Source organism: Pristis pectinata, chromosome 9, assembly GCF_009764475.1.
Source record: "Pristis pectinata isolate sPriPec2 chromosome 9, sPriPec2.1.pri, whole genome shotgun sequence".
Classification (NCBI taxonomy): domain Eukaryota; kingdom Metazoa; phylum Chordata; class Chondrichthyes; order Rhinopristiformes; family Pristidae; genus Pristis; species Pristis pectinata.
In genome coordinates, this window is record NC_067413.1 from 99,097,036 (window position 1) to 99,123,877 (window position 26,842).

General features: G+C 46.1%; 1 protein-coding gene across 1 annotated transcript in view; it reads right to left on the reverse strand.

Annotated features, from left to right (window-relative positions):
• The window catches only part of stac (SH3 and cysteine rich domain), a 94,454-nt gene extending 70,064 nt beyond the window's left edge, over positions 1-24,390 (reverse strand). Inside the window, exon 1 of the mRNA XM_052023507.1 lies at positions 23,994-24,390. Within this exon, the coding sequence (XP_051879467.1) occupies positions 23,994-24,098 (105 nt within the window). The 5' untranslated portion in view covers positions 24,099-24,390. The remainder of the gene's footprint in view (positions 1-23,993) is intronic.
• Positions 24,391-26,842: the final 2,452 nt, after the last annotated feature.

Below are 26,842 nucleotides of genomic sequence, written 5' to 3' on the forward strand. Positions count from 1 at the left end.
AGTACAATTCTTCTTCCCTATAGATCTGTCAACATCCACCTTCTCGGGTTTCTTCCTTCAGAAGAATAAAGTCATAGAATCACAGATACATGCCCTTCAGCCCAACTAGTCCATGCCGACCATGGTGCCCATCCAGCCTACTCCAAATCTCCTGCATTCGGCCCATATCCCTCCAAGCCCCACTCCTCTGGGTACCTATCCAAGTGCTTCTTCAATGATACTGTTGTACCTGCCTCACCCACTTCCTCTGGCAGCTCGTTCCATATACTCACCACCCTCTGTGTGAAAAAGTTGCCCTTCAGGTCCCTTTTAAATCTTTCCCCTCTCACCCTAAACCTCTGTCCCCTAGTTTTGGACTCCCCTACTCTGGGGAAAAGACTGTTACCGTCCACCTTATCTATGCCTTTCATAATTTTAAGCACTTCTATAAGGTTGCCCCTCATTCTCCAATTTTCCAAGGAATAAAGACCCAGCCTGGCCAACCTCTCCCTATAACTCAGGCCCTCTAGTCCTGGCAACATCCTTGTAAATCTCCGCACTCTTTCCAGTTTAACCATGTCTTTCCTATAACAGGGTGACCAAAACTGTACACAGTACTCCGTGCGGCCTCACCAATAACTTATACAACTGTAACATAATGTCCCAACTCCTGTACTCAATGCCCTGACTGATGAAGACCAGCGTGCTAAACACCTTTTTCACCACCGTCTACCTGTGACACCACTTTCAACGAACTATGCACTTGTACTCCTCAGTCCCTCTGTTCCATTACACTCCCTAGTATCTTACCATTCACAGTACAAGTCCTACGCTGGTTTGACTTTCCAAAATGCATCACCTCACATTTATCTGTATTGAAATCCATTTGCCACTCCTCGGCCCACTTCCCTAACTGATCAAGATCCCCCTGTAATCTACGACAACCTTCTTCACTATCAACAACAACACCTAATTTCATGTCATCTGCAAATTTACTGATCAAGCCTTGTGCATTTGCATCTAAATCATTTACATAAATAATGAATAACAAGGGTCCCAACACCGACCCCTGCGGCTCACCACCAGTCACCGGCCTCCATTCCGAGAAACAGCCTTCGACCACCACCCTCTGCGTCCTGACAAAAGGTCATCGACCTGAAACATCAATTCTGTTTCTTCCTAAATGGATGCTTCCTTAGCTGAACATTGCCAGCATTTTCTGTTTTTATTTTGATAAGATATCTTTATTAGTCACATGTACATCGAAACATAGTGAAATAAATCTTTTGCATAGAGTGTTCTGGGGGCAGCCCGCAAGTGTCGCCACACTTCTGGCACCAACATAGCATGCCCACAACTTCCTAACCCATACGTCTTTGGAATGTGGGAGGAAACCGGAGCACCCGGAGGAAACCCACACAGACACTGGGAGAATGTACAAACTCCAGATTTCCAGCAGCTGTATTTTTTTAAGCTTTGTGTCCTTTTGCAACATTTAACCACAGTAGGTTAGGAAGAAGTTCAGATGTTTTCTTTAGTACTAGTGTGTAGCATAGGAACTTGTTAACTAACACTCAGTGGTAAACTTTGGGGTTTAGTTGCTGATACCCAGCAGATGTGCTTGAGAGGGATGCTGGGTCTCATAGCTACAATGGAAGAATCTTACCACTTCACAGCACTCTGGGTTTGCGGGCACTGGATTGGACAGCATGGAGTGTGTACCAACACAGGTAAGGATAAGAAATCTATAGCACAGAAACAGGGTAGGACCTTCACTGTGACAGAAAGAGATATATCTCAATGTTTAGAATGGCATGTTATGGACACAATATAAAGTGGAGTCCTGGTAACTGGCTATTGGGGAAGTGTTGCAGTCTGGGAGTACAATGTCATTGTATAACAGGGCCATCAAGCACTGTAACCAAGGACCTAGAGTAATTGAAAGGATTGCTGATATTTCAAAGCCCGATGTTCCTGAGCCCCAGACTGGATTTGTGCAGTCAGGAAGTGTGGCACTAGAAGACAATAAGCACTTGGAAAAGTTCTGAAGCAGGATGGTGGTCACCAGAATACTATTTCAGCACCAGCAATCCTACCAGACCAGACAAACCCATTTTCTGAGCAGAATTTACTCCACAATCAATGTCACTAAAATTGGTCGTCTGATCCTGATATTGCTGTGTGAAATTATCTGATGATTTGGAAATTCCGATGGTTTGGCATCTGGCTCACTAAGTGCAGATTCCCAGGGCTCGGTCTCACACACTGGGACCCTGGTTCCTGTGCTCCCTGGAAACTCACCTGATTCTATTTGCCAAGCTACCTTCAAACTTACCAGGCTCACTGGAAAACTTATTCTTCTACTGTGCAACATCTAAAAGTTGTGACTAGCATTCAATGGTCTGGAAAATCTGCTAATTTGGCACCGTGGCTCTCCTTGTGACAGATTAATGATCTTTTACTGTGTGTACAAAATCCTCTTTACAAAAATGATGCCATTCTGAATCATGGATACTACTTTATAACTTTGCGAGGCCAAATAGGGCACAAGTACTGCAGACACAGTGTCCCATTTAACGCAAGAGTTTTGCCAACTTACTTAGCAGTTTGGACATGCACATCCATATAGAACATAGAACAGTACAGCACAGAACAGGCCCTTCGGCCCACAATGTTGTGCCAACATTCTAATCCCTTCTTCTTACAGAATGCCCATTTTCCTCTCATTCATGTGCCCATCCAAGCCCCTCTTAACAGCCCCCACCATCCTTTCATGTGCCCATCCAAGCCCCTCTTAACAGCCCCCACCATCCTATCAGGCAACGCATTCCAGGCATCCACCACTCTCTGAGTGAAAAACGTACCCCTCATGTCTGCTCTGAACCTACCCCCTTCTCACCTTAAATGTATGCCCTCTGGTATTGGATCGCTCAATAATGGGAAAAAGATATTGCTTGTCCACCTTATCTATGCCCCTCATAATTTTATACACTTCCAAGAGATCACCCCTCAGCCTCCACCCTTCCAGAGAAAAGAGCCCAAGTTTGTCCAGCCTCTCCTGATAGCACATGCCCTCCAATCCAGGCAGCATCCTAGTAAACCTCCTCTACACCCACTCTGTGTGAATGTGGTTTCTTCCACATCATGAAATATATTCTGCTCTGATTACCTTGCTTCCCATATGAACATAAGAAACAGGAGCAGGAGGAGGCCATCTGGCCCGTCGAGCCTGCTCCGCCATTCAATAAGATCATGGCTGATCTGGCCGTGGACTCAGATCCACCTACCTGCCTTTTCCCCATAACCCTTCATTCCCAGACTATGCAAAAATCTGTCAAACTGTGTCTTAAGTATATTTAATGAGGTAGCCTCTGCTGTTTCCTATATGGTCACTAGCCTATTTGTCAATATTTTTTTCAGAGCAATCCCAGGACACTATTTGAAGGATATGTAACCACCTTCAATCAACATCTCAAAAAAAATGAAAGAACATTTATCTCATTACTCTTTGATGAGTTTGCAAAGTAATTTATCAGTTTAGAATTGCTTTGGGACACGTGAAGCTCTATCTTTGTATAATCTGACAACTGATTATCCACAAACATTTATAGCAATTGCCATACCTTATGTTTACTTTCCTTATCATACGAGAATTTTATACATTTGTTGCCTTTGATATTTATGGGCCACTGCCTTTCAAAGCCTTCAGTGAAACTAGGCTTATTCTCAAAATTGATTTTAACCATTATATGCAAATGTTTTGTGAATAGCACCTCTGGACTAAAAATACTTCAACATTTCTCATTGCCAAGTATCTTTTTAACTGCTTGTAAGACATTAAAGTATCATTCTTGTAAGTGCAACTCATTTACACAATTCAAATTTCAAAACAGCATATTTCTGTGATTGTAATTTAAAATTGACTAATGACATGAAAAATTGACACTTTCTAGTCTTAAAAACTCCCAGTATCTGGATTGGGTTTGTTCTTTGCACGGAACGTTCCCTTGTCCTGACATTGTCCTACTTCTGTTACAAATAAATCAAAACTCAATCTTGTTACACCGCTGTCTACTAAATTTAATTTCTATCCCTTTGCGGATGTGCCAATTTTTCAGAATGAGGATAAATCCTGCTTTATTTAACTCACTGACCTTATCTTAATTGAAGTAGACAAAGTTGTTTCAGGGTGTACAAGTGGGATTTACAGAGAATAAAGCTTCATTTCTCAGCTTAGATCAACAGTGGTTCACCTCCACTAATAAAGATACTTCTTCCCAAGATTGGAAAAATGCTATCAGTTATAATCTGATTATTTCCCATTTCATTATACAGTATAATAGTGAAAATCTTGTTCTGAATTTATAAACTTTCTGACTGCTACTTAACCTTTTAAAACATTTCATTGCTGGAACAACAAAGGAAAGTGACAGATTCCTGCATTTGACATTACCAAGATAAGTTTCCGGACTAGCCTACCACGTAGTATCCTGTCAAAGGCCTTGCTAAAGTTCATGTAGACGTCTACCTGCTTAGTCACCTCTTCAAAAAACTCAGCCAAGTTCGTGAGACATGATTCCCCACACACAAAGCCCTGCTGACTCTCCTTAATCAGTCCCTGCCTTTCTAAATGCATGTAGATCCTGTCACTCAGAGTCCCCTCCAATAACTTACCCATCACTGACATTAGGCTCACTGGTCTATAGCTCCAAGGCTTTTCCTTGCAGCCTTTCTTAAATAAAAGCACAACATTAGCCATCCTCCAGTCTTCTAGCACCTCACCTGTGGCTGTCGATGACACAAATATCTCACACAGGGGGCCCTGCGATTTCATCCCTAACTTGCCACAATGTCCAAGGATACACTCGATCAGGCGCTACCTCAGCATTTGCCTGCATATGGCCCATATCCCTCTAAACCCTTTCTGTCTATGTACTCATCTAAATGTCTTTTAGTCATTGTAATTTTACCCTCTTCTACCATTTCCTCTGGCAGCTCATTCCATATACCACTACCCTGTGTGAAAAACATACTCTTCAGGTCCCCTTTAAATCTTTCCCCTCTCACCTTAAATCTATGCCCTCTAATTTTAGACTCCCCTACCCTGGGAAAAAGACTGTGGCCATCCACCTTATCTATGCCCCTCATGATTTTATATACCCCTATAAGATCACCCCTCAGAGCCTCCCACGCTCCATGGAAAAATGCCCCAGCCTATCCAGTCTCTTCTTATAAGTCAAGCCCTCCAGTCCCGGCAACATCCTTGTAAATCTTTTCTGCACCCTTTCCAGCTTAATGACACCCTTCCTACAGCTGTAACATGATGTCCCAACTCTATGACGCTGAATCTAGACAGATGGTGAAAGTTTCAGATACTTTAACGGTTCTGTGTGTTTTCCCCAAAGGTCCATATAAGAATTTACGGGATTAACTAAAAGCAATTCCAATACCATTACTGTGGACTGGCCAACTTGCAGGCATCTCCAGCACCTGATTAAAAATAATTCAATGACAAAATTTGAAGTGGCTTTTAAAAATGACCTCTTGAGATCTCACTATTTAATACACGGTTACTTTCTTCTTTGGGCAAATAATGCATCAATTGTCCTTTTTGGTTTCAATAGATCAACGTTAAATTGAATTACAAATAAATGCCTCAGCTAACCCTGAAGCTTGTGCAGAATCGAGAAAGCACTTGGCCAGTTGCCGTGCACAGCCAGCCATCTGAGAGGGGGAGGATGATACAAAAATGACCCTGAGAAGGATTCTTTCACTGTGGAGGCTGAAAAAAAGTTTGAGCCTGCACACCAGGAAGTGATCAGCAGGTCAGTCCAAGTGGAGATGAAGGAATATGTGTAGGGATAAAAGTTATTTTGTAAAAAATAGTCATCAAGGGAAAATTCAAGCAGAAAGCAAAGAAGGCAGTGCCATTTCATTTTGTGCATATGTACCAGGGAGCAATGTACTTGTTTATTCCGATGAAACATTCAAAATGTAAAAGGTTGACTAGGAAGAAAGATAGGCTAATAAGTGTGGCTGCTTTTTTGCTCACACCACACAGGTGAATATCGAAGGTTATGCACATTCATTTTAAAGTGACCTTCTGGCCAACAGTAGGCATAGATTGAGCAATCCACGTATATGAACTCAGGCTGCAGGTGCTTGGGGTTCTGGTAGCAGGGACTGTCCACCACTGAAACATTCCCCTGGGACACTAAGCTCTGAAGAGTTCAGTGATGCAACAGTTCTCTCAGTGGTGACAGGCAGAAAATCCGAAGGTTACCAAGCAGGTTTAGGTGGGTGTCTCCTGATCTTATGAGAGGAGATGCCCTTTAGTGCCACCATTTTGGGAGTAACTATTGGTGGGGCTTTGTTTAGTCTGTTCCATCAGCTTAACGTAACATGTAGCATTCCCCACTGGCCTGTTCTGGGCCTCATTACTTTTGAGTGGCACTGATCTACCAGCCATTTATTCCCTCTGCTATGACTGCACCATGGCTCCAAAAGCATTTCCCATATTTGCGACCACCTTTACTGAGGTAGACAAGCGTAACAGGTACACGGGAACAACACCAGTGGCAGCTTTTCCTCAAAATCAAACACCATTCTGATCTGTAAATACATCGCTGCTCCTCCATCACCAATGGATGTAAATTTCAGAATTTGCCACCCAATGTGAGAGTATCCTCACCAGAGGGCTGTAGCAGGTTAAAGAGGTGGTCTTCCAATATCTCCTCAAGGGCTGTTGGGAATGGTCCATAAATACTGGACCCACCTGCAATGCCCATTTACCTTAGATGTATAAAAATATGCAAGTTAGCACATAGAACCTAGATCCTTTGTCAGACTCCACAACCTTCCCCCACCCCTGGACATGTTACGTTAACTCTGTTCCTCTTTCCAAAGATGTTTCCTGAACTGCTGAGTGTTTCCAGTATTCTCTGGTTTTATTTCAGATTTTCAGTATCAAAAGCATTGATGGAGGTTTCAACTGTGGTGAGGATAGGCACTGGTGAAAGGTGAAGAGGACATGGCATTGGAAATAGAGAGGATATGCAAATTCAGATCAGGAGTTGAAGATTGTGGTGGAGCTCAAGACCATAGCTTCAATCCCCTTAATAAATTATTCTTGGATATTTTTTATCTCACTATTACCAATGTCAGACATATAACATGGCAAATAGAAGGATTCAGGCTGGTAAAATAGAGCTAAATGTCATCAGTGGTCATGGGGAATCTGATGCTTTTTTTTTGAAACAGCAGGTGGATGGAGTCCAGATGTGATTCCAGGTGAAGTTAGCAAGTTAATCCTTCTCAGCTATACAACAGAGGAGAGATGTTGAAAGAGGTTGGTGTGGTCAAAATGGGTCAAAGGCTGCAAATAGGTTGAGTAGATAAGGAACAGTCAAGTTGCATGGTGATTTGTGACTTTGATATGTTCTTTGCTCAAGCAAATATCTGACAGTAGAGATTCAAACATGGGCTTGAGGAAAATAAAAGGTTTGGGAAGCAAAAACATGTTTGAAGAGAGAAAAGATTTTGGAAGCAGTGCTTTCAGAGTCAGTGGGCTTTTCTTTTGAGTAGAACTATTTTTTGTTTGTTGGATTGTTCTGCTGTTTGACTTGTTGAAAAGTTGGATTATGATTGGTGATGACCAGGTTAAATGAGTGGACTTGAATGAGCAACTGTGCATTAAAATGCAAGAGCCTGAATCACCATTAGTAAGACTATCATTAATTCTAATGCGTCAGTGATCACTCCATTTCATTTCCATGTGCTAATATGGCCTTCTGTTGGGCACAGCATTTCCTGCAGAAACACTCCCACAGCATACAATCTACAAGCTGCAGGAAAGACACCGGCTCCATTTCTGGCATGGATACTTTGTAAATGAAGATTTTAAAAAAACCTTAGCAATATCTAATGAAAAGAAGGTTGGGTATTGATCCAAGACTGTTAACCTCCGTAGTACATTCAACAGAAACTGCATGCAATTATACTCATTTTCACAACTCCAAGACAATGAACAAACTGAGATTTGTCCAGCTTTGCACTGAGCAAGTCTGATTTTTGCTGAATTGTCCAAATGGATTGAAGGCATCTGGATTCATTGTCCTCAGAATTCCAAAATTCCATCAGATCTGTTATATCTTAAGCAAGCACTTAGTACTAAGCAAAGTGAAACTGCCACCTTGGGATACACTGTGGGTGGGAAGATTAGACGACAGTGGTTCCAAAATATATACAATATTTGAAAGAAAAAAATGTTGGAAGAAAATTATTTAAAACTTGAAGGGATCACTTACTGGTTAAGGCACAGAATGAACAAATGAGATGCTGTATTCACATTTATCGAATTCTGCCTACTACACACAGCTCCAGAAGCAGAATTCAATAAATAAAACAATTTATGTTTTAACAATCTGAAAGAAGAGGCCATAGGTACTGCAGGATTGTTCAGACCCAAATGGGCCTTGCATGTCTTGGAAGAAAACCTGGCATATCAAATGAAAGGATAACAGAGTGGCTGAATATTTGGGGGGGGGGGGGGGGGAACTAGTGATGCCCAGATTACTAGTCCAGATATTGATCTCTGTTTTAATGAAACCTAAATATTGAGGGAGACCTGTCTCCACCACTCCCTTGGGCAGCGTATTTCAGATTCCAACCCTGGGTGAGAAAATCCTTCCTCATCTCCTCTCCTTTATTTTCAATACATGCTTTCTGGTTACAGACACCTCTGCGATGGCGAAGTTTTTCACTGTCTACCCCACACCCCTCATAATTTTGTACACCTCTGTAAGGATCCCCCTCAGCCATCTCCACTCCAAGGAAAACAAATCCAGCCTATCCAGTCTCTCCTCGTTGCTGAAACGTTCCATCCCAAGCCACATCCAGGTGAATTTCCTCAGCATCTTCTCCATGCAATCACATCCTTCTTGTGATGTGGCAAGGGGACAGCATGCAGTAATCCAGCTGCGGCCTCACTATCGTTTTATTTGGTTGTACTATAACTTCCATTATGTAATATTTAAAGCTCCAGCTAATGAAGAAAATGCATCACGTATTCTTATTTAAGTACCTCATCTTCCTGTGCTGCTGCCTTTGTGGACCCTCAGACATGTACATTGAGGTCATTAATCCTGTATTAAAGTCCTCTCTAAGGAAACGCTAACATATCATTTGTCCTCCTGATCACTTACTGCACCGTGTGCAGGCCTTTGCATTACTGTAAGTGATATCTCATACTGCCAATTCTTCACTTCCATTTATTGTCGCTTTTCTTTCTTCCTGAGTGGATCGATGGTGGTCAAGTTCCTTCTTCCCGTGAATATCTTGATTGTGGCTGGTTTCCCTCGAAGCCATCAGCACTTAGCCACTCCTAAGTAGATAAGTGACAGACTCAGGGTCCTGCCACAAGCCTGGGATGAGCCAAGTGATAAATGCCAAAGTACAAGGAGTTGAATGGCAGAGCTTGATTGTACTGAGTACAAGGAGTCCACAATCAGTTGAATGGGGATCCCTGATCTAAAGACGAGGAGGTAAAAGCCAAGTTACTCTTTACTTATTTTAACGTTTTAATGAGTTTATACATTTAAAAAAAATATTCAACTTATATACAACTCATTAAACATTTTAAATAAGTGAAAATAAACAAGTGGTATTTGAATTTCAGAAGCACTTTAAAACCTGTTAACAATGTCTCCTCGCTTTGTCTTCAAAGGCCAACAGGGTGTTCCAGGGAAGAGGTCACACAGTAAGCCAGCCTGAGGCCCAGCCACCTCTGAGGTCTCAGTGAACATTGCCACTTGATTCCAGGGGTGGAGAATCAGCTCATCTGGTAAATCTGGGTAGGCATGAACCAACTCCAACTTGATCCAGCCCATTATGTTCTTAACAGTCTGTACATGTTTGCCAGCTTTGCTTCTGAACATAATGTTTGTGTGTGTTTCTGCCTTCCGATCTGTGGTTCTTTAATTTGATTAGTTATACTTTATATCTTTGGATAGTCTTTCCTAATAAATATCTATTGCATTTTGACAGCTTTAATTCCATAATCATTCAGTGTTTTGGAGAAAATGATCCAAGCCTTTTGTGTGGAAAAAAATACATGCTTCTGAAAGGCTTACCTCTAACTTAATTGATTATTAAAGCACATTTTTCCAAAATTACACAATATTAGAACTTGCTTATTTTTTTCCTCAACATTACTTATCTCTTATGAAGGGAGAAAAATACCTCAGAATACCAATTTATTCATCCAACTTCTACACTGCTACTGGACACCAATATACTGCCTTAACTTAGTGCACTAACTTTAAGCCATACATGCAAGTCCAACAAAATCCTTCCTTGTAACACTAAGTTCACAATGTTCAGAGACAGGATTGATGCCCAAAGTGACTTTTCACGAAAGCTGCCTTATCCTGCAAGTGTTTGGAAGGGTGTTTTTGTTTTGGCTGTGGATCTTCACTTTCAGAAGTTAGACATTGCTGCCAGGTTATTACAATGTTAATTTCTCCATATCACAGTTCATAGGTCCCTGTGGTGCCCCATCCTGTAAGCTGGCCATTTTTTTGTGCATTTGGTCAGCCAGTCTCAGAGAATTTGTGCACTCCTCAGCTTGAGCAACAAGCCTTTCACATTCTCTGCAGGTCAGTCAAAGTCTGTGGAGAGAGAAATACAGTTAATGTTCCTGTTTAGAAATCAGGCATGTTTTACATTGGAAAGAAGGGGCGAGAGGGGAGGAGAACGTGATAGAGTGGTGAGACTGGCTGGCACAGAGATTGTGTCATTCAATCTACAGACACTCTCTTTCTCTCTCCACCTTTCCCCTTTCTCTGCAGCTCAAAACATGCTTCTAACTTCTTTATATTTCCAACTTTTCCTCGTTCTGTTGAACAGCAATCTTTCTCTCTCCACGGATGCTGCCCAATCTGCTGACCATCTACTGCACCTTCCGGTTTTATTTCAGATTTCCAGCAAATGCAGTTTTGTTTTGCTTTGACTTCTGACATTTACTTAAATATTCAGTTGGCTTGTTACCTGCTGAATAACGATTAATGTTCGGTGTAGAAAAGTTGCTGGCATTTTCACTAGCCAACGGAAAAAACACAGAATAATGGGTCCACATACAATTCTTCAGTTCCTCCACACAAATTTAATTTTATCACTTTTCCTCTCAACATCTCTCTCCCTTCCCCCCCCCCGGCAAAAAAATTGCTAAACATGTTATGATATCCTCATGGCTTAAAGTTTTCATTTTGCAGAAAAGAACAGCGTGCCAGCTCCTAAGTCAAGCTGTGCAATTAAAAACATTTCCTTGCTTTGTCTCCAACTTTTCATCAGAGCCCCTTTTAAATATTATTATTAAATCCATTTCTACCAATCTTTCAGATAGTATATTTAAGATCATAATAACTTGAAAAGGCAGGGACTGATTAGTAGGAATCACCATGTTTTGTGCAGGGGAGATCACGTCTCACAAATTTGATGGAGTTTTTTTTTGAGAGGTAACCAAGAAAACTGATGAAGGTAGAGCTGTGGAAGTGGTTTACATGGATTTCATTTAGAGAAGGTCCCACATGATAGGCTGGTCCAGAAGATTAAGGAAACCCAGGTGTGTTGGCAAATTGGATCCACAATTGGCTTGGTGGTAAGAGGCAGAGCGTAGGTGCATTTTCTGACTGGAAATTTGTAACGAGTGGGGTAAGTGTAACAACAAGGATCACTGCTGGGATATTTGTTGTTTGTAATACAATATATAAATGACTTGGATGAGAACGTAGATGGGCTGATTAGTAATTATGCAAATTACACAAAAATTGGCAGAGTTGTAGATGGTGTAAAAGGTTGTCTAAAGACACAGTGGGACATAAATCAGCTGAAAAGTTGGGTGGGGGAATGGCAGATGGAACTTAATGCAGCCAAGTGCGAGGTAATACACTTTGCAAAGTCAAATTCTGGGAGGACATATGGAGTAAATGGCAGACACCTTCGGACCTGGAAATGCAGGTCCACAGCTCCCTGAAAATGGAGACACAGGTGGATAGGGTGGAGAAGGCGGCATTTTGTATGTATGCCTTCATAGGCTGAGATATTGAGTATAAAAGTTGGGATGTCACGTTGCAGCTGTATAACACATTGGTTTGACTGCACTTAGAGCATTATTGTACAGCTCTGGTTGCCACAGTACGGGATGTGACAGCAATAGAGATTCACCAGGAATGGAGGGCTGTGGTTAAGGGGATAGATTGGACAGGCTGGGTTTGTGCCCACTGGAATGTACAAGGCTGAGGGGTGGTCTTGTAGCATTTATAAAATTATGAAATACATAGATACAATAGCTAGTCAGAGATTCCTCCCCCCTCCCCGCCCCCCCCCCCCCAGAACTAGAGGGTTCAGGTGTAAGGTGAGAGGGGAGAAATTTGAAGGAGATCTGAGGGGTAGGTTTTGTACACAGAGGGCGGTGGTTATCTAGAATGAGCTGCCAATGCTGGTGGAGGTAGATACAATTACAATGTTTAAGAGGCATTTGTATATGAAAAGCATGGAGGGTTATGGGCCTAATGCAGGCAAATGGGATTAGCGTAGATAGGCATAGATAGAACAGGCTGAAAGGGCCCATTTCTGTGCCGTACGTAAAAGGAATGGTTTCGCAATGGTTCTGTCACATCTGGCTCTCTTGCCAATTGTAAACCTTCATTGTCTGATTAGCAACACTTGGAAACAACACCTGGGAATGCAGGGCTTAATTTAATCGATCAAAATCATTCATCATTTTGAACATCTCCATCAAAGCTCCTCTTAATCTTGATGGCTCGAAAATAAAAGCTCCAACTTTTCAGTCTCACCACATCATTCATGTGGCTCAAGCCAAGGTACCATTCCAGTTAACCCTCTCCAACCTTTTAATATTCTTCTTGAAATGTGTTGCTCAGAATTGTGCACAATTCTCCATAGAGTCATAGAGCACTACAGGACAAAAACAGATCCTTCAACCCATCTAGTCCATGCTGCCTGATCACCTACCTAATTCCATCTACCTGCACCTGGACCATATCCCTCCAAACCCCTCCCATCCATGTACCTATCCAAACTTCTCTTAAATATTGCAATTGAACCCACATCTACCACTTCCATTGGCAGCTCGTTCCATAATTGCATCACCCTCTGAGTGAAGAAGTTTCCCCTTAAATATTTCACCTTTCACCCTAAACCTATGACCTCTAGTTCTAGTCTCACCCAATCTGAGGGGAAAAAGCCTGCATGCGTTCACCCTATCTATACCCCTCATATTTTTGTATATAAGATCTTCCCTCATTCTCCTGCGCTCTAGGGAATAAAGTCCTAACCTATTCAACCTTTCCCTGTAACTCAGGTCCTCAAGTCCCGGCAACATCTGTGTAAATTTTCTCTGCACTCTTTCAAGCTTATTGACATCTTTCCTGTAGGTAGGTGACCAGAACTGCACACAATACTCTAAATTCAGCCTCAGCAGCATCTTGTACAACTTCAACATAACATCCCAACTCCTGTACTCAATGCCATGATTTGTGAAGGTCAAAGTGCCAAAAGCTCTCTTTACGACCCTATCCACCTGTGACGCCACTTTCAAGGAACTATGGACCTTTATTCCCAGGTCCCTTTGTTCTACTGCACACCTCAGAGCCCTACCATTCACTGTGTAAGTCCTACCCTGGTCTGTCCTCCCAAAGTGCATCACCTCACACTTGTCTGCATTAAATTCCATCTGCCATTTTTCAGCGCATTTACCTAGTTGGTCAAGGTCACGCTGCAAGCTTTGATAGCCTTCCTCGCTGTCCACTATGCCCCCAATCTTGGTGTTATCTGTATATTTGCTGATCCAGTTTACCACATTATCATCTAAATCATTCATATAGATGATAAACAACAATGGAGAAGTAGAAGCCTAACTAATATTTGACAAATGATGTAGCGGTTAGCGTAACACGATTACAGCACCAGCGACCCACGTTCAATTCCGGCCACTGTCTGTAAGGAGTTTGTACGTTCTCCCCGTGTCTGCGTGGGTTTCCTCCCACATTCCAAAGATGTACGGGTTAGGAAGTTGTGGGCATGCTATGTTGGCACCGGAAGCGTGGCGACACTGCGGGCTGGCCCCAGCACACTCGACGCAAAAGATGCATTTCACTGTGTGTTTCAATGTATGTGTGACTAATAAAGAAATATTGAAACCTCATCTTAATCTTATACTCCTGCTGATATAGCCAAGGATTTCAAATGCCCTTTTAAACAGCCTTCTCAATTTGTCCCGCCACCCTCAAAGATTTGTGCATATGCAATTCCTGTTTTTATTATTCTTAAGTCAAGTCGGTCCAGAGGACACTGTGGCTTTTGGAGTACTGTGAATGTTGCAACTTCTGTCCTCTGCCCTACCCTGTGCTTGACTGGCTTTGTGCACTTTCTAGTTCTCAATTGTTGTTCCCTACTTTGACTTGGGATTCTTTCTTTCCATAGTGCCTGATAATCACATTCATCGGGGAGCACGATCTTCTTGTCTGCGTTCAAACTATTGCTGCTTCCTTTGTCGTAAAACCTTTATTGCTTCATGGTTTCCAACATCACGGTCAAACACATATGACAGTCTCCTAAAGCAGCCATTTCAAAATTCCTTAATTCTGTTCTTATCTTTTCTAAAATTAGGGATTGTAAAGTTTATAATCTTCTTATATGTCAGGAGGATGCATTCAATCCAAACCAGTAGTAATAATGAATTGCCTCTCCTTGCACTATGTTTGTCTCTTTTTGTGAAGACAGATACAACGTCCTCAGGTTGCAGCCCTCTGCATCAACAAGACCACCTTTTACACTTTGTTACAACATAGGAGGCCATTCTGCCTGTCAAACCTACTATTTTCTTACTGTGAGGCCACGAGGGGAGGAGGAGCAGCAATGACCATTTAAAAGGTGTCGAAGTTGCAGTGACTACGAGGGAGGCAAGATCTGCAGCAGCCATTTTGGAGCAACTATGTTGAAAAGTGCTGCTGTGCAGGCTTTGGTGAACCTCGGGGCTTCTGTGAGAAGGGCGAGCAGTAACAAGGCAAAGTTGTTCCTTTCCCTTTTCTTGATTCAACTAGTTGTTAAAAGGGGCAATCATGGTAGCCAGTGAGGTGGTATGCTCCTCCTGCGAGATGGAGATCAGGGAGGGGTCAAATGTCCCTGACGAGTACGTCTGCATGGATTGGTTGGAGCGGCTGTTGGACTAACTGAGCAGCAGACAGATGGCAGAGAGTGTTATAGACAGGAGCTTCAGGGAGGTGGTCACACCAAAGGCTCAGTCAGACAGATGAGTACGGAGGGGCAGGCAGGTAGTGCAGGGGTCTCCTGTGGCTGCTCCCCTCTTAAATGGGGTGGGGGGGGGGGGAGCCCCTTAGGAGAAAATGACAGCAGCATCCACATCAGTGGCACCATGACTGGCTTTGTTGTTCAGCAAGGTAGGGTCAGAGGCACAGACGGGTGTTTTCGTGGCTGCCAGCGAAACTCCCGGATGGTGTGTTGCCTCCCTGGTGCCAGGGTCAAGGGCGTCTCTGAGCGGGCACAGGGCATTCTGAAAGGGGAGGGTGAGCAGCCAGAGCTCGTGATCCTTACTGGTGTTAATGACATGGACAGGAAGAGAGATGAGGCCCTGCAAAGAGAATTTAGGGAGTTAGTCAGGAAGTTATAAAGCAGGACCTCCAGGGTTGTAATCTCAAGATTACTCCCTGTGCCTTGTGCCAGCGAGGCAAGAAATGGGAAGGTAGTACAGTCCAATGTGGTGCAGGAGGGGTAGGCCTTCAGGTAACTGGATCATTGAGCTCTCTTCCAGGGCAGGTGGGACCTGTAGAAGGAAGATGGGTTGCACCTGAACTGGAGAGGGACCAATGTCCTCGCAAGGAGGTTTGCTGGTGCTACTCGGGACGATTTAAATGAGCGTGGCGGGGGGATGGGAACCAGAGCAGTAGGTCAGCAAGTGGAGGGATTGGGGGGAAGGTAGAGGCTAGCTAAACTAGGTCTGAAAGGAAGACCAGGCAAGGCCAAGTAGGGCTAATGAGTGGACGTGTATTTATTTCAATGCAAGGAGTATTGTGGGTAAAGCCAATGAATTTAGGGTCTGGAATTTATGGAACTACAATGTTGTGGCCATTATAGGAACATGTCTGAGAGAAGGGTAGGACTGGCAGCTCAATGTTCCAGGATTCAGATGTTTCAGACTCAATAGACAGAGATGTAAAAGTGGTGGAGAATTGCACTACTAATCAGAGAGAATGTCACAGCAGCACTTAGAGAGGACATTCTGGAGGGCTCATCTAGTGAAGCCACATGGGCAGAGCTCAGAATAAGAAAGGTGCTATCGCAACAATGGGGTTATACTCTAGGCCTCCCAATAGCCAGCAGTAGGCAGAGGAACAGATATGTTGGCTGATTATGGAAAGATGTCAAAGCAACAGAGTAGTTGTAGTGGGCGACTTTAATTTCCCCAATATTGACTGGGATGCCTTTGCTGTCAGAGGTTTAGATGGAGCAGAATTTTTTAGATGCACCCAGGATTTCTTGACATAGTATGTGGATAATCCAACCAGTGAAAGACCTTGATTCATGAGTGTCGGGCAGTGGAGGTTGTATACATGAACATCAGTAAGCAGCCGACAAGGTTCCTCACAGTAGGCTAGTCCAGAAGATTAAGATGTATGAGATCCATGGAAATTTGGTGGATTGGATTCAAAATTGGCTTGGTTATGGAAAACAGAAGGGAGTAGTGGAGGGGTGTTATTTTAACTGGAGGTCTGTGACCAGTGGTGTTCCACAAGGATCAATGCTGGGACCTCTGACGAAAATATAGGTGGGCTGATTAGTAAGTTTGCAGATGACACAACAATTGGCAGAGTTGTGGACAGTGAGGAAGGTTGTCAACTGATTCAGCAGGATATAGACAATTTGGAAATAAGGACAGAGAAATGGCGTATGGAGCTTGGGAGGTCAAATGCAAGAGGAAAGTATACAGTAAATGGCAGGACCATTTGAATGGATCCCAGGGATCTGGGAATGCAAGTCCAGAGCTCCCTGAAAGTAACAACACAAGTAGATAGGATGGTAAAGAAGGCATATGGTGTATTTACCCTCACTGCTCCGGGGATTCAGTAGAAAAGTCATGTTGCAGCTGTATAAAACTTTGGTTCAGCCACATTTGGAATATTGTGTGAAGTTGTGGTTTCTACATTACAGGAAGGATGTGGAGGCTTTGGAGAGGGCGCAGAAGAGGTTCACCATGATTTTTTGCCTGAATTAGAGAGTATTAACTATAAGGAGAGATTGGATTGTTTTTGCTGAAGTGTCGGAAGCTGAGGGGAGACTTGATAGAAGTTTATAAACTTATGAGAGGCATAGATAGCGTAAAGTCTTCTCCCCCCTAAAGTAGAAGTGTCAAATACGAGAGGGCACAGCTTAAGGTGAAACAGGGAAAGTGTAAAGCAGAGGTTTTGTTTTACAAAGAGAGTGGTAGGTCGCTGGAACACACTGCCCAGGGAGGTGGTGGAAGCAGATGTGATAACAAACTTTAAGAACCATTTAGCAGAGACTTGGACAAGCAGGGGATGGAACGTACCACAAGGTAGGCTGGTCCGGAAGGTTACATCACATGGGATCCAGGGCCAACTAGCCAATTGGGGTAAAAGTTGGCTTGATGGTAGGAGATACAGGGTTGTGGTAGAGGGTTGTTTATCAGACTAGAGGCCTGTGACCAGCGGCGTGCCACAGGAATCAATGCTGGATCCGCTGTTGTTCGTTATTTATATTAACAATTTGGATGAGAACATAGGTGGCATGGTTAGTAAGTCTGGAGATGACAGTAAAACTGGTGGTATAATGGACAGTGAAGGTGGTTATCTGGGATTACAACAGGTCCTTGATCGACAGGGCCAGTGGGCTGAAGAGTGGCAGGTGGCATTTAACTCAGACAAGTGTGAACACTGATAAGAGTTTTTTTCAGATAGATACAAGGTGTTGCATGCTTGTACGAAACCAGGGCAGGACCCACACAGTAAGTATTAGGGCCCTGGGGAGTGTTGTAGAACAGAGAGACCTAGGGGTGCAAGTACATGGTTCCTTGAAAGTGGCAACACAGATAGACAGGGTGGTGAAGAAGTTGTTTGGCACACTTGCCTTTATTGGTCAGAATATTGAGTACAGGAGTTGGGACGTCATGATACAGCTGTGCAAGACGTTGTTAAGGGCACGTTTGGAGAATTGCGTACAGTTCTGGTCGCCCTGCTGTAGGAGGGATGTCATTAAACTGGAAATGGTGCAAAAAAGATTCATGAGGATGTTACTAGGACTGGAGGCTTGGAGTTACAAGGAGCCGCTGGATAGGCTGGGGCTTTTCTCCCTGAAGCCTACAAGGCTGAGGAGTGAACTTAGAGGTTTATAAAATCATGAGCGTCACAGATTTTTCCCCAGGGTAGGGCAGTACAAAACTAGAGTGCATTGAGAGGGGAAAGATTTAAAAGGGCCCTGAGGCCCACACAGAGGGCGGTGAGTACAAGCTGCAATAGGAAGTGGTAGAGGCAGGTATAATTACTACATTTAAAAGACAGTTGGATAGGTACGTGGATAGGAAAGGTTCAGAGAGATATGGGACAAACACAGACAAATGGGGCTGCTCAGTAAGGCAACTCGGTTGGCATAAAGAAGTTGGCCAAAGGGCCTGTTTTCCGTGTTGTATAGCAATGACTAACTATGTGTGGGCAGATGTACAGTTAAAATTGGCATCATGGTCAACACAGACAACGTGGGCCAAAGAGCCTATCCCTGCACTGTTCTACGTTCTATGCCGGTTCTCAGAGCAACTCCATCTCCCTAAACTCTCAACATGCCAATCAACACCACCCCGATTCCCTGACCACTCAGCCACACTAGGAGTAATTCAAGGTAGTCAATGAACTTAACAACCAACGTTTCTTTGGGAGAAACCGGAACACCAGGGGAAACCCTGCAGTCACTGAGAGAAAGTGTAAACTCCACACAGACAGCCTCCGTGGTCAGGATCAAACTAAGGTCCCTGGAGCTGTGAGGCCCTACCCACTAAGCCACTGCGCCACCCAAATTTTAGGTCCCTAATTAGCCTTTCCTTTGACCACCACTTGTACAAAGTTAAAATGGATTTGTGTACATTTTCTGTCACTTACCATATTTGAATTTTAAGATTTCTTTCTAAGATAAGATATCTTCATTAGTCACATGTACATTGAAACACACAGTGAAATGCATCTTTTGCGTAGAGCGTTCTGGGGGCAGACCACAAGTGTCACCACGCTTCCGGCGCCAACATAGCACGCCCACAACTTCCTAACATGTATGCCTTTGGAATGTGGGAGGAAACCGGAGCACCCGGAGGAAACCCACGCAGTCACGGGGAGAACATACAAACTCCTTACAGACAGTGGCGGGAATTGAACCCGGGTCGCAGTCTGTGTCGCTGGTGCTGTAAAGCATTACACTAACCACTACGCTACCGTGCCTGTTCAGCCAACACTATAAACAATGGTCAAAAAATAAAACAGCAAATGTTGGGAAAAATACACTCCCAGTGAAAAACTTCCAGTGAGGTGACACTTCCAGTGGAAAACTCTGCATCACAGGAATACAGGGGAATTTTAAACTGTGTTTCCAATGCAAGAAACCCGTTAAACACAAACTATCTGTTAAATAAAGCCTCCCAATCCAATAGAACAAAAATTGAGACTACAATGGGTAGCAACTCATTCCTTGAGGTTAGTTTACACAGTAATGCTGAAAGTAATATGAATTCCTCTGCTGCACATTCATGATATTTCCAACATGCCAACTACTTCACACAATTGCTTTGAATAAGTGACTAAATTCCTACCAAGCGGGCCCATTAGTTCCCACATCTCACTTTCACACCCACCACTCTGGGCACCCTCATGCCTCTGCATCACAGCACAGGCCTTCACCCCAGCCCTTATTGATGGTCCCTGTGGGGATGAGGGAAGTACCAGTCGCTCTGTTCCATGGCTCCCCCATAGCTGCCAGAGGCAGTGGTTGAGGCTGGTACAATAACATTTAAAAGGCACTTGGACAGGTACATGAACAGGAAAGATTTAGGGGGATACGGGCCAAACGCGGGCAAATGGGACCAGCATAGATGGGCACCTTGGTTGGCACAGACACCGAGAGCCTGTTTCCGTGCTGTACTCTCCATCACTTTACTTTGTAAACCTCTATAAGGTCATCCCTCAGCCTCCTTCGCCCCAACCTATCCAGTCTCTCCTTCCAACTCAAACCCTCCAGTCCTGGTAACATTCTTGTGAATCCTTTCTGCACCCTTTCCAACTTAATCACATCCTTCCTATAGCTGGAACCAGAACTGCACACAATACTCCAAGTGCAGTCTCACCAACATCTTGTACAGATGTAACATGATGTCCCAACTCTTGTACAGATGTAACATGATGTCCCAACTCTTGTACTCGATGCCCTGACTGTTGAAGGCCAGTGTGCCAAATGCTTCTTCACCATCCTTTCTACCTGTGTTGTCACCTTCAGGGAAATAGGTATTTGTACGCATTGGTCTCTCTGCTCTACAACACTCTCCAGAGCCCTGCCATTTACTGTGCAGGTCTTCCCAAAGTACAACACATCACATTGGTCCATGTTAAATCCCATCTGCCATTTCTCGGCCCACTTTCCCAGTTGATCTAGATCTTGTTGTAACCTTAGATAACCTTCTTCACTGGCTATCCAATTCACTACATCTCCAATTGTGGTGCCACCTGCAAATTTACTAAGCACACCAACTACATTCTCGTCCAAACCGTTAATATCGAAGATAAACAACAGGGGACCCAGCACCGATCCCTGCGGCACACCACTGGTCACAGGCCTCCAATCTGAAGAACTACTATTCACTACCGCTTTCTAATTCCTTCCACCAAGCCAATTTTACTTCCAATCGGCTCACTCACCCTGGATCCCATGTGATTTAAACTTCCGAACCAGCCTACCAGACAGGACCTTGTCAAAAGCCTTGCTGAAGTCCATGCAGACAATGTTTACTGACCTGCCCTTGTAAATCCTCTTGGTCACCTCTCCATAAAACTCAGTCAAGTCGTTGAGATGATTTCCCCACATACAGAGCCATGCTGACTATCCCTAATCAGTCCTTGCCTTTCCAAATGCAGGTAGATCCTGTTTCCCAGAATCCCCTCCATTAACTTTCCCACCACTGATGTTAGGGTCACTGGCCTGTAGTTCCCTGACTTGTCCTTGCAGCCCTTCTTAAATAAAGGCACAACCTTAGGCACCCTCCAGTCTTCTGGTACCTCAGCTGTAGCTGACAATGATAGAAGTATCTCTGCCAAGGCTCCAGCAATTTCTTCCCTGACTTCCCACAATGTCGTAGGATACACTTCATCAGCCCCCGGGGATTTATCCACCTGAATGTACCTTGAGGCCATGAGCACCTCCACTTTTGCAACGTGGATATGCTCAAGTCATCACTATTCTCTTCCTTGAATCCCTGAGCTTCTATAACCTTCTCCACTGTAATTACATACGGGAAATTTTCATTGAAGACCTCTCCCATCTCTCCTGGCTCCACACAGAGACCATCACACTTATCCTTTCGAAGACCTGTTCTCTCCCTAGTTACCTTTTTGATCTTAATATATTTATAGAGTCCCTCAGGATTCTTCCTTTACCTTATCTGCCAAAACTACTTCACGTCCTCTTTTTGCCCTCCTGATTTCCCTCGTAAGTGGACTCCTGCATCCCTCTCTACTCAAGGTATTTGCTTGATCCCAGCTGCCCCTACCTCACCCACCTCAGACATCTTCCCCCCACCCCCCAGCTGTCCTTTGCCCTTCCCACAAAGGACCATCCCCCTCTGCCATCTCTCATGGACTGTTCCCCTCAGACATCTCTCTCCTCCCACCCACAAACCATATCTCAGCAGCCTCACTCCCCCTGCATGGACCTACTCCACCACCACCTCAGCGTCTCTCTCTCTCTCTCTCTGCCCTTCTGTCAGATTCTTGTCCCTCAGCCCTCTCTCTCCCCCACAGAGGACCCTCCCCCTCCACCATCTCTCCCCCACACCCTCCCCCTTTCCCCGTTCACAGACACCCCTTCAATTGTCTCACTCCATCCCCTCACTGTTTATCCCTCTCTCCACCTTCCTCGATGGACTGCCCCCCCCCCAGCCATCTTTCTCCCCCCAATCCATGGATGTCCCTCCTCAGCTATCTTTTCCTTCCACCTCTGCAAACCCTCCCCCCCACCCCACACTGTCTAATCCTCCACCCCCCTCAATGGACAATACGCCCCCAGCTATCTCTCTCCACTCCCCTCCCCTGCCCTCTTCCTCTCTCTCCAGCACCCCCACACCGTGTCCCCTCAAGTGTCTTTACCTCCTCCACAGACCACCCAGTTTCAGCCGTGTCTCTCACACCCTCTGGGGACTATCTCCCTCCCCCCCAGCCCTCACTCTCATCCCATCCATGCACTATTCCCCATGAGACATGCATAGACCAGACCCCCTCTGTTGGCTCCCCCCTCATGGCCACCCCCCCTCAGCCATCTGTCACCGTCCCCCCACTGACCTTTCCTCCCGTAGATCTCTCTCTCCACCCCCTCCCCAGATCAATCCCCCCTCCCCAGCTGTTTCTCTCCCCACATCCCCCACATGCACCCTCTGCCCAGCCATTTCTCCCTCTCCCCATCCTCTTCAACGGACCATCCCCCCCAGCTGTCTCCCTCTCCCCCCTTCATGCAACGCTCCCTCTCCGCTGTCATAGAGTCAGAGGGTCACCCAGCACAGAAACAGGCCCTTCAGCCCAACTGGTCCATGCCAACCAAGATGTCTACGTCAGTTAGTCCCATTTGCCCGCGTTTGTGGCCCAGATCCCTCTCAACCCTTCCTATCTATGTACCTGCCCAAGGGTAATAACGTACTTGTACCCAGCTCTACCACTTCCTCTGGTAGCTCGTTCTATAGACCCATCACCTGCTTCTCTCATCCCCTGCATAGACTGACCCCTTGGCCATCTCCCTCTCCAACCCCTTGAGGTCCCCCCTCCCTCAGCTGTATCTCCATCTCCCATCATCCCCTCAGCCGTCTCTCTCAATCTTCACCCCCTCCACAGACCCTCCCCCCACCCCGAGAGACCTCAGTCCCTCAGCTATCTCCCCCCTCGGGGACCATCCTCCCTCCAAGGGCCAATCCCCCTCAGCCATCTGTCAATCTTCGGCCCCCTCGCAGACCCACCTCCCACCTCCCAGTCCCTCCTCAGTGTCTCCCTTTCCCTCCCTCCTCCTCAGGGATTGACCTCCCTTCCTCTCCCTCCAGGGACTCCCTCCCTCTCCCTCCAGGGACCCCCTCCCTCTCCCTCCAGGGACCCCCTCCCTCTCCCTCCAGGGACCCCCTCCCCAGGGGCCTCCCTCCCTCTCCCCTCCCCACAGGGGCCTTCTCCCTCCCTTCCCACAGGGACATTCCCCCCCCCCAGAGACCTCTCTCCCTCTCCCCACCCTGAGACCTCCCTCACTCTCTCTCCCTCCCTCCCCCCACCCACCCACCCCGCAGGGGCCCCCACCCCGGGACCTCCCTCCCTCCCCCTCAGGGATTGACCTCCCTTCCTCTCCCTCCAGGGACCCCCTCCCTCTCCCTCCAGGGACCCCCTCCCCAGGGGCCTCCCTCCCTCTCCCCTCCCCACAGGGGCCTTCTCCCTCCCTTCCCACAGGGACATTCCTCCCCCCCCAGAGACCCCCTCCCTCTCCCCACCCTGAGACCTCCCTCACTCTCTCTCCCTCCCTCCCTCCCTCCCCCCACCCCGGGACCTCCCTCCCTCCCTCCTCCTCTCCCTCCACCCCCACCCCCAGAGACCTCCCTCTGCCCCCCCCCCCACCCCCCGCGGGACCTCCCTCCCTCTGCCCTCTCCCCCTCCCTCCTGGACCAATCCCCCTCCTCCGCCGGGTACCTTGGACTGCCGCTGGCTGAGCGTGGACCCCGGGGAGCCGGCCGCCCCCTGCCCGCCGCCGGCCGCCCGCTCCCCCGCCGCCGCCGCCGCCTCGCTGGTCGCCATGGCCGGGAGCTGCGGGTCCGCCGCCTCCCCACTCTCCGGAGGTCCTGGGCGGCTGCCTCGCCTCAGCTGTCCCCGGCCGCCGGGCGGATCACGGTGCCGGGGGCAGCCATACCGGGAGCCGGGGGGCAGCGGGTGGACGGTGCGGGCAAGGAGAGCAGCGAGCGGGCAGACCTGCTGCCAGCAAGACCAAGCATCGGTGCTGCCGCTCGCCCGTCAGCTGCTCAAGCACTGAGCCAAGTAGACGTGCACCTGTAGCTGGCGCAGATCATTCAGCAAAGTTTGGAGCAGGATTCCAGGCGCGTTGTTTACTTCCTACCATCTCCCGCATCTCCCACACGTTGCTTGGACCCGTCCTCCGCCGCCCAGTCTAACTTCATGACCCGCTGATGCGCACCATGCAGCGAGGCTCCGGAGATGCTGAGGGTCTCGACCAAGCCAGAGGAGAAAAAAATAACAATACGGATTTTATTTTCAAAGAATCAAAGTACAGTTGTAGCCTGCCGGCGGACCTCAGCTTGGAACCTCTCGGGCAAGCCTGCGACCAAGTGGTTTAGTTCAGAGAAACAAGGGACTGCAGATGCTGGAACCGAGAGGGAAAACACTCTGATGCTGGAGGAACTCAGCAGGTCAGGAAAGGTCCTGACCCGAAGCGTTGACCACCTGCTTTGCTCCACGGATGCTGCCTGGCCTGCTGAGTTCCTCCAGCGTCGGAGTGTTTTTCTTCAAGTGGTTCAGTTTGTTTGTTTTCGTGTCACATCTGCCCATGAACCTGTTGTTACATTTCCAGAACTTCCTGTTTTTGAACACTGCTCCTGCCATTAGGGAGAAAACGAAACTGTTGTGAAGAGTTGCTTTCGCAGTTGGGGTTGTTGGGTTCAGGGCAAGTTGTTCTGAGCCTGTTGAATGTAATTCTTTGCTATGATTTTATCACACTTTTTTCCCAGGGCGACAATGGCTAACACAAGGGGACATAGTTTTAAGGTGATTGGAGGAAGGTATAAGGGGGATGTCAGGGGTAAGTTTTCTTACACAGAGAGTGGTGGGTGCGTGGAACGCACTGCCGGCAGAGGTTGTGGGGGCAGATACATTAGGGACATTTAAGAGACTCTTAGACACATGAATGATAGAGAAATGTAGGGCTATGTGGAAGGGAAGGGTTAGATAGAGCTTAGAGCAGGATAAAATGTCAGCACAACATTGTGGGCCAAAGGGCCTGTGCAGTGTTGTAACATTCTATGATTAGTCAGCAGTTCCATTATCGTGATGTCCATGCTATGTTGGCACCGGAAGCATGGCGACACTTGCGGGCTGCCCCCAGAACATTCGACGCAAAGATGCATTTCATTGTGCATTTGGATGTACACGTGACTAATAAAGATGTCTTAATCATGTGACTACCAGGATGGTGGTCTATTATCAAATGATCTGCATTTACAGCAATTACAAACCTCCAAGGGAAACAGCGCAATGGTGCATGTTCCGACATTTCGATCACAATGGACATTAGTGCTTGTTTTATATTTCCTGAACCACAAACGTTTATACATTTCCCATATCGCTCTTACATTGGTTAACATCTAACGAGCCAATACACAATTTCCCAAATGTAACTCGGTTACAATGATATCTTTACTTTTTCTTTCAATCTTTTTCTTGCTATAGGAAAGACGTGGTTAAGCTGGAAAGAGCGCAGAGGAGATTTGCCAGGATGTTGCCAGGACTGAGACGGCCTGAGTTAAAGGGAGAGGTTGACCAGGCTGGGTCTTTATTCCTTGGAATGTAGGAGAATGAGGGGCGACCTTGTAGAAGTGTTTAAAATTATGAGAGGCAGGGATGAGATGGACGGTCAAAGTCTTTTCCCCAGGGTAGGGGAGGCCAACGCTAGGGGGTATAGGGTTATGGTGAAAGGGGAAAGATTTAAATGGGACCTGAGAGGCAATCACTGTCCTGGTCCAACCACATAGACGCCATGGCCAAGAAAGCTCACCAGCGCCTCTACTTCCTCAGGAGGCTAAAGAAATTTGGCATGTCCCCGTCGACCCTCGCCAACTTTTATCGATGTACCCCCATAGAAAGCATCCTATCCAGATGCATCACGGCTTGGTATGGCAACTGCTCTGCCCATGCCTACAAGAAAATGCAGTTATGGACACAGCTCAGCACATCATGGAAACAAGCCTCCCCTCCATGGACTCTGTCTACCCTTCTTGCTGCCTTGGTAAAGCAGCCAGCATAATCAAAGACCCCACCCACCCCAGACATTCTCCCTTCTCCCCTTTCCCATAGGGAAGAAGATACAAAAGCCTGAAAGCACGTACCACCAGGCTCAAGGACAGCTTCTATCCCGCTGTTATAAGACTATTGAATGGTTCGCTGGTACGATAAGATGGACTCTTGACCTCACAATCCACCTCATTGTGACCTTGCACCTTATTGTCTACCTGCACTGCACTTTCTCTGTAACTGTAACACTTTATTCTGTATTCTGTTATGGTTTTACCTTGTACTACCTCAATGCACTGTGTAATGAATTGATCTGTCTGAATGGTATGCAAGGCAAGTTTTTCACTGTACCTCGGTACATGTGACAATAATAAACCTATTTACCAGTTCAAGAAGTATCTGTGGATGGTGAAACAGTTGGCGTTTTGGGTCCAGGACTTTCTATCTTGGACTGCTTGCTTGATTGGCACATCCTCTAGCACCCGAAAGTGCATTGACGCAGAGTGGCTGCAGTGTGTGTT